This window comes from Anoplolepis gracilipes, chromosome 6 (genome assembly GCF_047496725.1).
Source record: "Anoplolepis gracilipes chromosome 6, ASM4749672v1, whole genome shotgun sequence".
Lineage (NCBI taxonomy): Eukaryota > Metazoa > Arthropoda > Insecta > Hymenoptera > Formicidae > Anoplolepis > Anoplolepis gracilipes.
In genome coordinates this window covers 15,380,284-15,398,818 of record NC_132975.1, presented here as the reverse complement: position 1 = coordinate 15,398,818, position 18,535 = coordinate 15,380,284, and the positions used below count along the sequence as shown (strand labels likewise).

General features: G+C 41.4%; 1 protein-coding gene across 5 annotated transcripts in view; it reads left to right on the top strand.

Moving 5' to 3' along the window:
* The first annotated feature begins 160 nt into the window (after window positions 1–160).
* LOC140667009 (serine/threonine-protein kinase PLK1) overlaps window positions 161–18,535 on the top strand; it is a 21,852-nt gene continuing 3,477 nt past the window's right edge. Inside the window, exons 1-10 of one of the 5 annotated variants that reach the window (XM_072894628.1) lie at window positions 161–297; window positions 1,465–1,650; window positions 1,726–1,816; window positions 2,926–4,879; window positions 14,927–15,031; window positions 15,119–15,235; window positions 16,693–16,907; window positions 17,273–17,705; window positions 17,791–18,263; window positions 18,379–18,512. In XM_072894628.1, the coding sequence (XP_072750729.1) occupies window positions 4,115–4,879; window positions 14,927–15,031; window positions 15,119–15,235; window positions 16,693–16,907; window positions 17,273–17,705; window positions 17,791–18,263; window positions 18,379–18,512 (2,242 nt within the window). In that variant the 5' untranslated portion in view covers window positions 161–297; window positions 1,465–1,650; window positions 1,726–1,816; window positions 2,926–4,114. Of the gene's footprint in view, window positions 298–1,464; window positions 1,651–1,725; window positions 1,817–2,922; window positions 4,880–14,926; window positions 15,032–15,118; window positions 15,236–16,692; window positions 16,908–17,272; window positions 17,706–17,790; window positions 18,264–18,378; window positions 18,513–18,535 lie in introns of all 5 variants that reach the window. The other 4 variants (XM_072894626.1, XM_072894629.1, XM_072894630.1 and 1 more) reach the window with 4 other exon arrangements.

Here is an 18,535-nt window from a genome sequence, read left to right as displayed (position 1 = left end):
CGTGTATTCCTTGAGAATAGTACGTGACCCAACGACAGGTCGCGCGCGCTGTCAGCTGTCCTGTCACCTTGCCTTCGTTACTGTTTACCGTCGTTGCACTTGTGGTGGCGCGAATGCATTTCATGCAGGTGCGCCACCGCGTCGCACTTGCTATTTCCGGTGCGAAACGCCATCTTCCCTTTCCGCTTCCCGCTTCAACGAGAATGGACCATCGGGTACCTATATTTATCTTTTCAAAAAAAAGATAATGGACTTTTTATCGATGATCACGATGATGGTTAATTAATTATAAATCTGGTGAGATCAATCTTGTATTTTTTCCTCACGTAAGTTTCTTATACCTTTTGCTTGCCCTCGCGGATCAAGAGTTTTCGAAAAAACAGTATGTCGTCGAGTAAAATTTTTCTTATTAGATTCTTCCCCCTCCCCCTCTTCCTCCATATTTGTTCAGTATCAAAATCCGTTAGAAAACGAATAGAAAGGTATCTATAAATGTTAATGAATTATTCTCGCCGAGATGATTATACATATACATATATATATATATATATATATATATATATATATATATATATAATTTGATGCAGCTTTTAGAAACTTTGTAGAATATATAATATACGCTTTCTTCTCGTACTTTCATGTTATAAAAATTGACGACTACGCGACGTCAATGTTATTAAAGACGACATTAATTGCCGACTTCTTCCAATTGAATGAACTTTAATCATAACGCTCAAACAGGCGATGCAAGTAATGTGATCCAACATGCTACGGCAGCAATATATATATATATATATATATATCTATCACGCCATATATATATCAATTTCTTTAACACTTTTTTAACTTGAACGTTATTTATACCGAGTGTCCTATATATATTAGATAAGATACCGATCGTATTTTTTTATAAAGGAATCTAATCTTTTAATTATTTTTGAAAACGTGTAAAAATACATTATTAGTTTTGCCTCATTTTTTAATATATGCCATTATAATGAACTTGCAGTTTCTTGAATCTTCATGTAAAATTTCTGGTCCTACATCTGTTATAATTAATTTTAATATGTATATATATATACATTTTTATAATAAAACACACACTCGAAGCAATTTTAATTGAATTGATATAAAGTCTCTCATGATACCAAAGTGGACCAGCTCTGATGTAAATAAAGTAGACATTGTCTACATGGAATATGGTAATCTGTGCTTTATTTATGTAAAATATGCTGTGCAAACGATTCGTTTCCAAAGCAATGTTACAAGTCAAAATTCGAGAGTAGTGAAGAGAGGCCAGTCGGATAGAAATACAAATCGATTCCATAAATTGATTTAAAAAAAAAGAAAAAAAAATGTTTCTAAAAATAACAGATCTCGACGCGTAGCATTCGTGTCTCGTCTTCTTCTATTCTTGCTCCTATATTTAGATACGCACTTAATGCATTTGAAACGTTGGAACAGGTATACCTTGTGTGTGAATGACCGAATACGCATGACGGAACGATGCGTGCTATCCCGGGTTTGACGGCGATGGAGCGCCGGGAAGAGAAGAAGGAAAGAGAGAGTGCAACCGGGAACGAACGGGTGTGAAAGAGATGGCAGGTTGGAAGGCACGAGGACAACGAAGCGAATACAGTGAAAACTCAGGTACGTACAAACGTATCTGACAATGAGTTGATCATACGTTTCAATTAATCAGTGTCCCTTTCTCGTGCCTTCCAGATAATAAAATAACGGCAAAGCTAACAAGATGGAAGCGAGGACTCCGATTTTTTGCATTAATAATAATTAAAAAAGAGACACGAATCGAAAGGTAGAAATCTACATTTCATGATTTACGTGTGTGCAGAGCGTTTTATCATTTCGTCTTGTTTACAATCAAGACGCAACACGTGTTCGAGTCGCACTGGCATGCTTCTTACATAAGATTTATAACTGCAACATTCTTTATGTATCACTCCCTCTCACCGTAATTTATTATCACGTGCAATCTATTATTCGCAATTTTTCCACGTGTCTAAAATTTATTATAAAATTGTGAAATTTATTATGAAATTTACTTTGTGAATTTTTTTAAAAATTTCAAGTTTACATTTCTTTATTGAGTTACAACAATCTGTCGATACCATAATAGCTTAGTTAATACATTCAGTATTATATCTATCAACAAAAAAATATTTAGGTAATTATACTTAAAAAGATATGTCGAGAATCTTTTTTTTAACGAATGACAAATGTACTGTCGCATTTATCGCCCCATTGTACGCTGATGTTTTTCGACAAAAGGTTCTTAACTATCCGACAGGTAGACAGTTTATTTTACGTTTAGGCGAGCGACTTTTATCCTCGTTGAAGTAGGCGAGTCGAGTGCGTGTTTTCTTTGTGCATAGAAACAATGCGTTTTCTCACGGTGCCCTGCAGTGTAGAATTCTCTTACAATTAGACACGTTTATTTATTGTTAGCGTTTACCACAACTTTGGGGGAGCACAAGTGGCATGAATGCATACCTAATGTATTCCGCTCTCTTTCATATGGTTAGATGCGACACTTGTTGTATCTTAATAAGCGACAGACATTTGCCTTTTGCGCTTTTTATTGCATTTGTCTTTGAAAGCGAATATCACGGATATTTTACGAATATAAGTAACGATAATAAAGACATTTCTCGCATTGCCATTTCCTTTATTCAATTTCTTACATTTTCTGGAATAGATTAATATTTGTCTCTTTGTGGACGTTTAATTATATTATCATTCGACTGTTTATTCGAGATAATATTTATTTATAAAATCTATAAAAAAAAGAAACACCAGCAAAGAGATTTCTTGATTTCTGCGATATCTGAAACTTGTCAGAGTATAGATATTTTTGGATTTATCGTGTTTGAAGAAAGTAATCGATGATACTTTGAATTCCAGCAGCTTCTCCTCAATACGATCGTACGTCCCTGGCATCGCGCACGGTGGGGGCAAAAGAAGCGGAGACAGAGGGTGTCGGTCGTTGGGTCGGTGCGGCGACGAACAGTGGCGAGCGGACTCGTACACCAGCCACAGGCCACGAGTCGAGCGAGCTCTCGCGAGCATCGTGGAAGAGAGCTCGTGTCGTCGAGCAGCTCACAAATACGTCAAATCACGGAGAAACTCGCACCCCGAAGAATTATTTTACGTAAAAGGGTTCATCGTCACGCTGCTGAATAGCTCTCAAAAGACAGAAGAACTCGCAATCGTGGAAGATCATATCAGCTTGTCACGAAGCAGCTAGCATCGCGAAGAAACATGTTTCCTGGTGCAGCATCGACTTGATAGCACACAATTAGCGGTTGTGACATCCAAAAGGGCGAGTGCGAACTATCGAGCGATATATTTTCCGAGAAATGCACGTGCAGCTGTCGAGGGATAGGACGCTTCGTCTCGCTCCGAAAGCAAACGTAATATGTCAATTTTAGTAACATTAGTTCGGAATAAGTGACGTAGGATCGATTGGATTGACAAGAAGGAGAGACAAGTTTCACGCGTCGTTTAACAGCATTGCGTGTCATTGTTGTCTCACGGTATTATATGTTTCCGTTGTTGCGCGGATGCTGGCTACCATGACGTCGATATTCTCGTCCCCTAAAGGTCTTATATTAGCTCTTTGTTTATAAATCGCCAATACCGCCTCGATCGTCATTCAACGCACGAGACGATTCGGCCCATGTTGAAACGAGGATAAAACAAACACAAGTTTCGTAATCATCTCTCTGTAATGATTGAATCTGAGCCGGATATGATGCTGGACACGTGTATAAGCTCGACGCGTCGGCGTCGTGACGGCGATGACGTCTGAAGAAACTCGGAGCCACTCTATAGTCATCTGTGTCGTCTTATCGATCTAGATATGACAATACCGAATACATCCTCGCATGCGAGATCTCACGACCGTGGAAGCTTGAAATTGCCCGCGATCGACATTTCGTCAAGTCGAATATGACAATTCCGAAAGTGTAACGTATCGAGATGTAAATTATTCTCGCAAAAGTTTCAGATTGCGAGAGAATCGATGACGAGTTTGGAGCAACGAATTGTACGGAGCGGAATAAAATAAATACGGTAACTACAAGGTTTCGTCGGGATGTTACCGCCGAGCGTGATCGATGTGCAGGACTCTACGCCGCGCGATGCGGCGATGAGCAGTCGTGGTCTGTTGTCGGAGACAATGTGCGTTGCCGAGCTGCGTCCCATCGAGGCGACGACGTGCCACGTTGCGAGGTGCCGCGAAGAATTCGACGAGACCATCCGCACCGTCTCGGAGCCGGAATGCTCGAAGCGGAGGATCGACTCGGCCGGTACCGGCAGCACCAGGTCCGTGCCGGACGCTCGGCCACGGCAAGGTTTCTCCAAGGGCTCCGCCTCTTTGCAGAGCTTGGTTCGTCGAAGAAGCCGTAGGCATGGCGGCTCGTCCCTACCTTCGGAGATCGAACTGTCCTCGAGGCAGGCCGTCTACCCCGTCGTCCCATCGGACTTGATCAAGGACATGGGCAGCACAGCGGTCTTCCGGAACGAGGAGGAGGTGCAAACCGCAACGCCGACATCGACGCTCGTCTACGCGACTTCGTCGTCGGCGCAACCATCGACCTCGAGAACCGACAATCCGACCCAGGATGTTTCCTCGTCGGCTAGTAATGTGGCCACCACTACAGGCAGCAACGTCACGTCGACGACTAACGGCGGCCGCTTCGGCAATGCGGCTGTCTCGTTAATAAAGACGACCAGCGTCGCGAAGGCGGGACCTTCCACGTCTTCTTCTTGGAACAATTCCACCGAGCAGCAAGAGAGCGATTACGTAGTCGATCCCGTGCAGGGAAACGCTTATTACAAGGGGCAATTTTTAGGAAAGGTACATGTAAACATTTCTTTAAAATTATTGCTTACCGTTAGCGAGTGCGCAGAAATTTTAAAAGTAGATACCTACATATTTATAAATTTATACAAGCCAGCAAAATATATAAATGCACTTGTCGCTGACTTGCATCGCAAGTCGATTGCGTTGTCGAGGTCCCGTTTTTCGCGGCATGGAATGGCATCCCACAGCGACGTGGGAAACCGGGGGTTACGACTACTCGTTTAAAGCTGTTGACCTTCCGTTGACCGCGTTTGATACCATTCCGTGTTAGTCTACGCTATCGGCACGCGTGTTACGACGTTCTTTAAAACCTGTAGTAAATCGGTAAGCATGATTGACCGTGTCGGATAATCCTTATTGTTTTGCCAGCTGATTGCCGCCCACGCTGGAAAGACAAGTACATAAAGTAGAGGAAAAAAGTAATCGAATCGGTGTATCAAATCGATCGGCGACGCAAGATCGCAAACACAATTGTGTATATATATATATATATTGGAAACAACGTTATTTATTATTTTTTTTATTTCTCATATTTTATTTTAATTTTATTCCATCGTACAGACGGAAATGCACGTTCAAACGATATAGTAATATAATATAAATTAACGTTATGCAAATTTTCATGCAATTAAAACTTGTTTGCACCGCGTGATCGCGCACATATAGCTAGAAATTTACACGAGCGACTTAATTTTCGCACAGTCAGCTCAAGTTTGGCGCGCGAATACTTCCTGGAGGTAAATAATGCATGCCGAGTAATGTGAGATGAGTCGCGATACCTGGCCATCGAGTCAACCATGGAAGAGGGAAAATTGAAATTTTTTTTTTTTTTTTTTTTCATTATAAAAAGACACGGGCGCGCATCTCTCCGTTTCCATCACGCATCCGCAAGCGGAGCGCAGGCGATGCAGAGATGAGTCACACAACGCTTCATTTCGCGTACCGGGAATTCTGACATGTTCCGGCGACTTCGGCGAAAGACGAAGATAATCCAGCGGAGAGACATGCGATTCTGGTGCCGCGCTCATTTTATCCGAAACGCCCGGATTAGATGTACTTTCCGCGAGGCCCCGAGATTATCTTTCCTTCACGGACTCATGTTTGCGCCTCGTGTTTGCCGAGATAAAACGTGCCCCTCGAGACTTCCGACAAGAACGTGCGTACTTTTTTCGTGCGCGGTATCCCGGATTGTAAAGTTTTTTTTCAAAGGCGGTGATCTCTCTGTCTCTCTCTGCGACGAGTTGTGACGCAACCGTGGGACTCTTGTGACGGAAGGTAACAGTAGGTTTTTTTTTTTTTTTTTTTTTTTTTGAACTCGTATATATAAAACGCGTGTAGTACAGTTCATGTACGTGGACGGCATGAAGAATGAGGCATTTAAACTCACTGGCTTTATATATCGACGACAACAAATTCCTTCTCCCTCCCGAAGCAGAGATGCGCCCGGTTGAGTCGATGACTCTGCATCATGCATAATACATCGAGGGTATGTTAAGATCAACGACTTCCTCAAGGTCGCGTTTTCTAATCGCGGGAAGCCCCTTCGTTTTAGTTAGCGAGGATAATTAATGAAATGATGATGATGATGATTAAACGCGTCTCCGGGATCTGGAAGTATGCGAGGTACTGATTTATGAGACGTCAGTTTCGTATCGCCGGCAACAATGCAAGATTAATCTCAAACTCGCTAATAATTCTAATTGCACCCTACTTAATGCGGACATTAGCAATAGGTGGCGATTGTCGCGGATAATTGTAGCGTTTATAAATTACTAGTTTGATACGGGGAACGGGATACGTTCATTTAATGCATCTTCAATTAACGAGAGGCGTTTTGTAATCCAACAATGGTGTAACAGCTATTGCACGTTCCTTTATAAAAACATATATTAAATGTCAGATTTATTATCGATACAGTTTATTTCGATAAGTCTCTGTGAGAGAAAATGTAATTTCATTTGATCGTGGAAATTCGCGATGGCAATCGCGAGGTGCGAAGAAATGGCTTTTCCTTCTCTGAGATTCACACGCGCGAGTGTAATCTTTCAACTCTATCAGCAATCGAAATTTATTATCCGCTAGCTGAATTTATTTATTTCTTATTCGTAAGGCGGTTTATTTTATCTTACGACTTGGTTATACAATAAACATCAGCGAATGTGTTTTATTACAAGCGTATTCCTCCGTACGGGAGACGCGTTTCCTGTTTCTAGATTATGGTTTCCATGGAACGAACACTTCGCAATATCGTAATTATCCTTTATTTTTATCAACGTGTTTCTTTCAATGGAAAGGTCGAGGGAAAATAAAATTGAAACGAATACATTTTTTATTCTTTTTCTGATCAAATTACTGAAAAGATGTCGCACTGTCTCACACGTGCATCCTGCGCATAACACGCTTCGCGTCGCAAAGCAGGAAGTCGAATCATTATCATTATCATTATCATTAGGCCGAATAAACTCGGTTCAACCAACATACCCGGGGCACTGCCAGAGGCAGTCTCCGTTACGTCGATCTCGTTGCTTCGGACTTGATCGGATCGATCTCTTTCTAATCTCGGTTAATCTCACGATTTCTCGATTTTCGCTTTACTCGGTTTTACGCGATCGCGGAAAATGCCAAGCTTATATATCGGCAAGCGCACCGATGCGAATCGACCCGCGATCGATCCGATCGTTCGTACAGGAAATATCTTTCTCGTGCTGATTCATCAAAAAGAATTTTCCGACTCGTTGCAAACAGAGAAATTCTTTCAGTTATGACATCAGCGACGCGTCTCTCGCCTAAAAGTCTCGCTTAAAAGATCGTTTGGAAAGATGCAATCTTACGTTGTAAATTAAACGATTATTATTCATTAGCGACTGAGACAGGAAATAATGTTTCGCGATAATAAATCGATCTAGACTAGATTCTGTATACGACATTGAAACATCATTTCGGAGAATATGTCATAGAATATAATTACAGAATCGTAATTCAAATGCATGGACGGATCATTACTGTTTAGTTCAGCTTCGCGAAATGACTTTTGTAGATGTCATTGGGTAATGTTAAATTGTAGCTGTGAAAGTACAAGTATTGTTATCGTTGACGGCAAGATGTGTAGAAATATTTCACGTCCGTCCGATCTGCACGAGATGCTGCGGCTCGCGCGCTCCATCGCCGCCGGCAGAGATAATTTCCGAGGATGCAGTCTCAGACTGCGTTTGTATCCTCCTGCTCTCGAGAAAACCGGTCGTCGTTTCGTCATCCCGATTATTCGCACCCGGTCGCACGGGCGTTACCCCTCGCGCCGTATCTTATGTTAGAAATCGGGCTTTCCCCGTTATGCTGTACACGCCGATACTTTATCAAAACTCACCTCTGATATTTCCGTATTCCGAAGCTGCCGCTTCGACGCTATCTCAACTTATTATTCGCAACCGGTTGCCAGTTTCTACATTTGCACTTTAGGGCTTAGCTATATGTATAGTCGTTGTCGATCCGTGCGGTTCGAGGCGTCGTCGAGCGAGAAACATGCGGGCAACTTTGAAGGAAGCCTCGCGAACGATATTTCATCTTTTATATATTTATTATTCACTCAAAAAAATGATCTTGCAACTTGAACAAAAATTTTCTACAAAATCTCTAAAAAATTAACTTGAAACAGATCAATTATTAGCAAATACTGTGATACCGCATATATTTGGCACTTGATCGATTTAAATGACAGAGGCAGAATTTATATTCTCTACTCTATTAGTGTAATTTAGACGGAAAATTTTTCCGCGATGTCTATCTTTATAAGGCCTATTGTCAAGGACAATTATATTTGTGATTAATATTTGGCAATGGGATCTAAATTTTCTAGAATATTGCTACTATAAATTCTATACGTGACAAACAATATTCTAATCGATACAAAAATTTTAATTTATAAGACATCTAGAAATCTATCTACAGTAGAAAAATATTTTTTTGAGTGTTATACAATTAATAAGGAATTCGGGAGATATAAATGTGGACGTTAATTTAAGCGATAAATTATCTATCTATCTATCAATAGTTGAACAACTAAGAAAAACGTTGGTCGAATAGATACGGCGCACATGGCATTATTGCATGCGTTTTCTTTCGAATGAAGGTGCAAATGCTCTTTATCGTTATCTGGATTATTCACGACCGGTTACCGGCCTCCTTCGTCGTGCACTTTACAGGGGAAGAGCTGCTTATGCGGCAACTTATCTATACCACACCGTTCTACTCGTGCTACGAATATCTCTTCGTTCTCTTCGTCCTCTTCGTCGCGCAGGTTCATTCGCGATTTGTCTCTCGTTTCATTCTTCGCAAACAATGTTGACCCCCGAGCGATGAAAAACTTACACGTCCAGTTTTCGATCCTAAACGCGCCGATAGCGACAGACATGTTATATAGTATATTTTACACGTGTTGAAATATTTCCTCGACGTCGATATTTATCAACTCCCTGAAGATTAGAATCTCTCAATATTCTTTGTAAAATGAAGGGAAACCTTTGGTTCTCTCTACAGACAAAAGTATTTCTAGTCGGACGATAAGTTTGACTGATGCGTGGTTTAATTTTTTTTTTTTTTTTTTTTTTTTTTTTTTTTGCTGCGACAATTACTCGACAAATTGCGTTGTTTGTCTTCAGGCCGTGAGAAAAAGAGCGACTGACAATTTTTTTCACTCGCTCCTCGCGAAATCCTCGAACCTTGAAGAATGTAGGAGCACGCGAAATAACGACGAGTGTCGCGACAGATCTTAGAGTGCACACTATAATTCCATCGCTTGTCTAGGCATTTAGTTTTCTAAAGCACGCAATCACACGCGTGTCCCTAATAGGCACGCAGCGTGCGCCCTTCGCGCGCATACACGCGAGTCAATGACATCTCGCCCGGCTTTCACTGATTGGCTCGCAGTGTTGCGTGTCTGGTGCACCACCGTAAGGATGAGCTCAACGGATGGGTCTCTTTCTCTCTCTCTCTCTCTCTTTGTCTCTCTCTCTCTCTCTCTCTCTCTCTCTCTCTCTCTCTCTCTCTCTATCCTTGGGTCTTTCCGGATCGCGTCTCCCTTTTTCAGACCTTCGCGAGATCATTCGCCAGTACAAGGTAACATATAACGCACGATTATCCGACGCGCGAGTTTGTCATTGACGTGAATAAAATCCAGGATTTAAAATAATTTTAATTAAAAATAAATCGATCGTATTAATCTTTTTGCTCTCAAAGCATTAAATAGTTGTAATACAATTTTTTGCGCAATATCATTCTTATCGCGCATATACATATATGTATAAGGAGCCGCTCAAAAAAAAAAAAAAAAAATGATCTTGCAACTTGAACAAAAATTTTCTAAAAACTGAAACAGATAAATTATTAGCAAATACTGTGATGCCACATATATTTTGCACTTGATCGATTTAAATGACAGAGACAGAATTTACATCTGTCCTATTAGGGTAATTTAGACGGAAAGTTTTTCCGCGATGCCTATCTTTAAGGCCTATTGTCGAGGACAATTATATTTGTGATTAATATCTGGCAATGGGATCTAAATTTTCTAGAGATATTGCTAGAATATTGTTGCTATAAATTCTATACGTGGCAAACAATATTCTAACAGATACAAAAAGTAGCGATAAATTTTAATTGAGACATTTAGAAATTTATCTACATTAGCAAAATAATTTTTTGAGTGAGGGGATGGTAAAAATATGACAGATACAATACATATGCATTGTCATAGGAGCTCTCCTTCCCCTATAAAAATACCTATCGAAAATCAATGTTTCGTATTCGCTACTTTTTATTTATATCATGCTGCATCTGTTACGCTTAATTGCGCAATATATTATAACAGGTAAAGCTAATTTCACTTGTAGAGACGTAAGTGATGTAAGCAGAAGGTCACCATTGACGTGAATTGCTCACTTTGGCGATCCGCAGACGAAATTGCCAGTTTCTCTCAAATTTCAACGTCACTTTATGCATCGCCTCGCATCTTCGGCGACGGAGAATACGCAACCGATCAGGCTCTTCTTTTATATATCATTTGTCATTATTTCTCAGAAGAGATTTATTTGACTCCAAATCGTATCGCGAAACACGCGATCGATGTCAATATCTGACCGGTTATTAAGCAAATCATGATATCTTATTGCGCATTGCAATATTGAAAGGAAATACGTACAGAAAGGTTATATGTTAGTCTTGTAAAACTGCAAGCGGTCAATTTTTTTTTTTTTTTTTTTTTTTTGCGATGCCCGCGAGAACTACGTCAATTTTATTCCAGGGCAATTTATCGCGCGATTTATAAGCTGTCGCAAAAATTTTTATACAACTGTCAGATATCACAATCGTACGAGAAGCACATGACTAATACATTACGATACGTTATCGACGCGTTTTATTTGCTATTTTTACAATATTGTTTTACACACTACAGATCGTTCATTCAAATTGCTTGACTTTGATCCAGCGGTTGAAAGCATTGCAAATAGGAAGAAAAATAATGAAACTTTACGGCTCTAAATCTATTTCACCGAGCTTTATCCTCTCGACCTTTGACTTTTGAAATTTATTACGATCGATACGAATAACCTTGGCGAGATTCGGGATTCTCAATTTAACGGGAGGATTTATAGATACACGAATTTCGTTTGCACGTGTGCCTCGAAAATTTTTCTACCTACCTACATCCGACACAATAAGTATCCTGGCACAAAGCATCGGGGTTTCGCAGGTCGAGCAGAACGGTATTTCTTTACCCCCAGTTTTCTCCCGCTTTTCTATTCCCGAGTATTTCCCGCGATAAATGGCGAAACGTTTCTCGTTCTGTATCCAACTCGCATTTCCCCAGCCCACCGTTTAATCGATACTCCAAGTAACCTACTAGTGTATGTATATATAAAAGATGTACATTTTATTTAAATATTTATTGCCCGAATAAGAATCGGACAATCTATCTTTCTATTTTCGATTATTCCGCTTATTATATTAAGCCTTTAGAAAAGAGATTTAATTCTTTAGATGTCATTACAAGCGAGTATGTCAGGGTTGAATGTTGTTTGATCGATACGCTCTTAGCATTTCGTACGCGATTGCATTTTTCTTTGCATCTGATTATCTCTCTCATTACTGCACCAAGTTGAAACAAGCTCATTTTCGAAGCCTAGTTTCGCACCTAATATGTATATATTGTTCTCAAAGTGACTGCTATTTTATCTTGTAGGATAAGAACGCTTCTGACGTAACTCTTATTAAAGTTACTGGCTGGAATTAAGCGAACTATTACAGTCGCGAATTGTCAAACTGAATTGGAGCGCATCGCCAGACAAGACAATCGCGAGACAGGAATTTCTTCTGCCCGTACTCTCTCTCTTAATCCAAAAACGCAAAATCTCTTTTCCAATCTACCGTTATTGCTGTCGCGGGAAAATGCATCCCGGACTTTCACGGTCTAGTGATCTGTTTGCGACGAGCGGGATAACAATCGTGTTACCGGGCGCGACTGTAACGTGCCGAGTATATTCCCAGCACGGAGAACGGAGAGTGAAACGAATCGATCGACGGCGAAGGAGACTGCCGTGGCTGATAAGCCGGAAAGATTAATGAAAGGTCAGGGCCTCGTTAAGAGTACGGGGAAAAGGGTGGAAGCACGCGGTCTCCCAAATTTAGACACTTAAAGGGACGCGATGAGGGTGTTACCCAAACGCTTTCATCGCTTATTTTAAACGTTAATTTATTCCTCTTTTCGCTTAATTAGCAAAGAAAGCTCGCTCGATTCTGCTCCATGAACTTTCCTCGCGCGAGAGAAATGAAATCTCGATTACGCGTGAAGCGAGAGTCTTGTAGATGGGGACGACGAGTATAGTCGCGAGTCACGAGTCACGAGTCACGTTTATTGTCCCGTCCCGCTTCGTCTTCTCGCTCGGACGGGAAATTCCGCGACAGACGGCATGAAGTCTCGTTTAAAATTGCGCACGCCATTATGTCCGATCGCAAGAAGTGAATGGCGCGTGAATGGGATTATTTCTCTGGAATTGAAACGATGACGCACTGCTGTGCATGTCGTGCGAAAACCGGTCGGCTCGAGGCTCGAGGCTCGAGGCTCGAGGCTCGAGACTCGACTCGCTCGTTTTCTCCGCGCGCGTAGAAACAGCGGCGTCGAGGAGCGGCCCGAGGCCCGAGGGCCCGTTTCGGCGACCCCGAGACGGCCAATGAGACTCGGACTAAACGGACGCGCGGCTCTTGACGAGCCGACCGCGACCACGACCACGACCGCGACCGCCGGGGAAATCAAGCAAAGTTAACGGATCGCCGTCCTTCTCCGCTCACGCGAACCAAACGTCAGTTCCCTCGACGCGGCGTGCAGCGTGCGGCGTGCGGCGTGTATCGAGAAAATGACGTTCGCATATTAATCATTATCTCTCGAGCCCACAGCTCTTGATTAATTATTTGTAATTCATGATTCGCGAGCGCGCCATGAATATTTAACGGAAAGCTAAAGAAGGTGATTACTCAGGTCGGCCGTTCGTGTATCTCTCTGACGGAACGGAGAGGATGCTCAACAGCTCGACGTGTTCGTTTGCGAGAGCATTGTAAAAAGAAGAAGAGAGGCGCCGAAGGAAGACTCTCGATTACGTAGCGAAAAAAATGCAAACGGTTCTTCATCCCGCGTTCTTCGTTCCGACGAAAATGCATACATATACGCATATATAATATATGTCCCTGTATGTAGCGTACGTAGTCCGGTTCGGACGAGGAGGACGAATGCGAAAACCAGGACAAGGCTCGGGGAGGTTTTTGTCAACGGTCCATTTAACCGCGCGCGTGCACACAAAGCAAAGCGCGTGTACGCGCGCAGGAATGTATTTTTAGTCATCGCCAGCGGTATTTAAAAATAAACGAAACGCTTTGCCATATAACCGTATTCCGGTTGGCCCGCAAACACACCCGGTATTCAAGTTTGGATTATCGCGAGGAAACGAGGGATAACGCTCGCGACAGGAAGTATCGGGGCTATTATCGAATGAAATATCTCGACATTTAACATTTACGCATTTTAATTTAATTTATTTCCTTTTTTCCTCCAGAGGGTGTGTAGTAGCTTTAATGTATAAAATTACGTGTAACGATCACGAGTCGGCTAATATATATATATATATATATATATATATATATATATATATATATATATACATATACAATTACATATATATTTACAATTGCGTGACACGTTGGTGTCACGATGTACGTCTTCGTAACGACGTTGAGATATTTTTAGGCGAGTTCTGGCCCGTCAAACATTCTTTTTTTTTCGTCATACGGATATCACGCGTGTGCGAGTAATTGTTGTCATCCGGTCAGCGATTGAGCTTTTCCAGAAAACGATATCGACTTTGTTCATTTTGGACTTGGCATTTTTTCGTGAATAATTTCCTAATTTCATGGCGAGAAAGATAAATGCACTCTAATTTATTTATTCAACAATATTTTCTTATTTAAAATGCTGCAAAATTGCAAATGTTATTTTTAACAAACTATGTAGATACATCCTTTTCTTTCTTCACGATACATTCATTTCGCGATTATAATTTCGTACCATTTATCTTATTTATCTCTTATAATTATTAAAAAGCCGCACAACGAGTGGCATCTCTCATAAAAAGAAATTTACTTCACTTTCTTCCTCTTATTTCTTCCTTGGACTGCGACGAAGCGATAAACGATAATTTTAGATTACTTTAAGACCGAATGCGGTCGCGGAGAAAACCTTTCACTGTGGTCATTGACGGATGATAGAGGAGAAATTTCTTAGGATCTAGTTTGAGATTTCTAGGACTCGGAAGGAGGGGACTCGGGCCTTTTATCGTCCTTCGGAGATAGATGATGCTGTCGCGAAAGATTTCTTTGAAAATCACGTTATCCTGCTTACAACGAGATTTTCGTTTGAATCTTTATTGCAATTATCTACATTTATCGCCAGATTCCTTTAATGATTATTTACATTAATCACGGTTCATTTCTCATTTTCAGGGTGGCTTTGCGAGAGTTTACCTAATGACTGACGTCAGTAATGGAAATCAATATGCGTGCAAGATTATACCGAAGAATCGGATGCAAAAGATACACATGCAAAAGGTATATATTTGTTAGAAAAGCATGCTATAGCGTCTATTTCTATATTTATGAGCATTTCGCTGAATAACGTATTTACTTTGTTCATAGATCGCGCGTGAGATCATGATCCACAAAGAGCTGAATCACGTAAACGTCGTCCAGATGCATCACTATTTCGAGGACAATCTTAATGTCTACATGCTTCTAGAGGCCTGCCCACGAAAGGTATCGCATATGTACATCTCTTTGTTTATTATTTCTTACCGCGCATTTATGAGAAAAAATTTCGCAACCCCGCGTCTTCCACTTTTATGATAATATCTTGATGCTGGTAGAAACTCGTCGATGCCGTTCGTTTATAAATTATTTAAATTATCGACAAATATCGATACTAAAATGTGATAATAAATAACGTTACATCTTATTCTATTTTTGTCGCGTACTATGTAATTGCATGATTTTTTAACATCCTTGTCTGTCATTTCTCTGCGAGTCTCGCTTTGAAGGTTCAACCTATCTCTATCACGACATGCAACACCTGCACTGAAACGACTTGAATCGTCGTGTCAGAATCATTGTGCACGCCGTAACCGAGAAACAATTATGGGCGTCCGTCTGCAAACGACCGCGATCAGTAACGGCTGCGTATTTTCACCCTACCGCGCCGGAAAGAGAGCGGCACTTGCACTCTTCATGGCTGATCCGCCGACCTGTTTATACCGTTAGGATGCGACGAAGCATCAACTAATCGCCTGATTATCTTCGCTCTCTCGCTCGATGGTCTTCGCGACTCCCATTTCCGTCCGTTCTTCGGAGAAGATCGCTTGATTGACGGTTCAACTCACGAAAAAAAGTCTTTATCCTGTCAAAAATTCTTGAAAGACATAAATGTAGAGTGTACTTGTAGCGAAAAAGGTAAAATAATGTATGAAATAATGTAAGAAAAAACGTTAAGCTGATGAGAACCACAACTTGAATAATAAAAGAATATTACAGACTCTTTCCACACCTTGTATCACGTAAAACCGTTTATGGGAAGAATGTTTGAGACTTCTTGTTGCGCATTTGCATAAATAATCTTGGAAAATCATTTCGCTGAATATGAGAGCGAAATAAACATAACATTGGCGAGTATTTAGCAATTTTTTTTCGATAGTTTTAAAAAACGAGAAATTACGAAAAAAACGTAGCTTATTTTGCAGAGGTATTTTTATCGGATCGCGGATAAGATAAGATTTCTCCGAAGTGAACCAGCAATTGTATCTTGCGAAAAAAAAAAAAAAAAATCAAATAAAACGAACCGATCCCCTCGACGGTACACGTGCATTCCGCAAATTCAGGATACAGCGTCTTCCTGCCAGGAAACGCTTTCTTTCGATTGTTTGCTCTCGTCTTACATAGGTGGATTTTAAATGGTTTCCTGCAGTATAAAATTTCTTTTGTGGTTTCGCCGTACAAGCTTCATCATAACGTTACGTTTTATAACGACTCATTGCAACATCCGCAAAAATTATAAATATTGTAAAAAATAAATAAAATCAAGATACAAATAAAAAATCAGCTTATAAGTCTCTAGCTACGCTTTATCGCGTCATTTAGATTTTCTGCATGTCACTAATGCGTGAAGCGACATAAGTTTTAAGAGTATAAAAATATCTATTTTCTTCCTTCTTCTTCGTCAGAGCTTGATGCACGTGCTGAAGTACCGTGGCAAAGTGACAGAACCGGAAGCACGTTACTACATGAAGCAAATGGTGACCGGCGTCGCGTACATCCACTCGCAGAAAGTCGTTCATCGAGATCTGAAGCCGGGCAACATGTTCCTGTCGGATCGGATGATTGTCAAGATTGGCGACTTTGGACTGGCGACCAGACCCGACGGTCAACGTAGACGAGTGTAAGTTTGCTTTACGATCAAGATCTCAAACATGTTTTTCAAAATTTATTTCTTTATATAACTTAGAAATGTAAATTTTCTTACATAATAAGGAAAATTTATAAAAAAGTTACAAATGTAAGAATGGAAAAAGATAGAAAAATAACGGGATATTTTATAGTCCCTTCTCTTGTTATTACTATAACGGTGTCTTACAATTAGTTATTTTTTGTCGACAAAACATACAAACGGAACATTGAGATCTTCTCCCTTTTCTCTCTTTTTCCGACGCTCTCTAACGATTGTTACGGACTAACAGACGTGCTCATCTAAACACAGCATCAAATGAAACATCGTAGCATGTAGGCGATTGTTTGTATTTGCAGGACGATATGTGGCACACCAAACTACATAGCGCCGGAAGTGTTGTACAAGCAAGCGTACAGCTACGAGGCAGATGTTTGGGCATTGGGCTGCATATTGTACGCCCTGCTGGTAGGTCAACCACCCTTTGATACGGCCACGCTCAAGGAAACGTACGCGAGGATTTGCAACAATCATTACCGCGAAGTGGACGACAGTATCGCGAGCAGGAGCGGCCAGGATCTAATCAGATGGCTACTGCAGTCCAATCCCGAGTTACGGCCGAGTCTGGAAAGGGTGAAGGAGCATGCCTATCTCACAAAGGAATACGTGCCAGTGTCGTTGCCGCATACTTGCTGTTACCAGATGCCACCGGCGTCGATTATCGAGCCGCCCTCGTCACCATCCTCGGTCTCTACGGTTGCTAGGAATCAGCAGGAAGCCAGTAAGTTGCAGGTGAGGGATCCCGGAATGATTCGTCTGCAAGTTATCACCTTCGGGTCTGGCTGGCAAGCCGTATTTCCGAAACGTGAAATTTCAGATGTGGCAGCACAGTATCGTTCATCCCGACGCGACGTCACTACGTTATCAGCAGCAACAGCAGCAGCCCATTCAAGCGCAACAGCAAACGCAACAGCAGCCGCAGTTGAATTTGCTGAATCGTTCGCAGAAGAGCCTGCAGAAAGAGTCCAAAGTCTCGAGCTGGCTGGTCAGAAAATTGCCCAAGCTGCCGCGATTCCGACAGCGACTCAGCAGCGTATTGTGTCCGGATCACAAGAAGACTGGCCTCGTTGCGCAAAGTGTGCAAATGCATCGCGCTCTAGAGATATGCGTAACAGAGATGAAACGAAACAACGCGTGCAATCCGCCGATCGTGGAGGACATCGTGCCGCTTTTCGTCACCAAATGGATCGATTACTCAAACAAGTACGGATTGGGCTTCCAGCTCTCCGACAGGTCAGTCGGCGTACTTTTCAACGACAACACGAAGATCAGTTACACTCACGATAGAAGGTAAGCGTTTCAACGAGAAATCGAGAATGATGTGTCGAATCATGCAATTTTTATCGATGTAATATTACGATCGTGTATGAATTATGTATTAAATATTTTTATCATTGTATTGCAGAAGAGTGGAATACATGACGACCGACGATGAAATGACGCGATATCACCGAGAAAGGGACGTGCCAGTGCCGTTGCAAAAGAAGCTCGAGTTACTCCGTCATTTTACCGAGTATATGGATGATTTCTTGACAGAAGGTGAGTTCAATCGATTCTTCCAA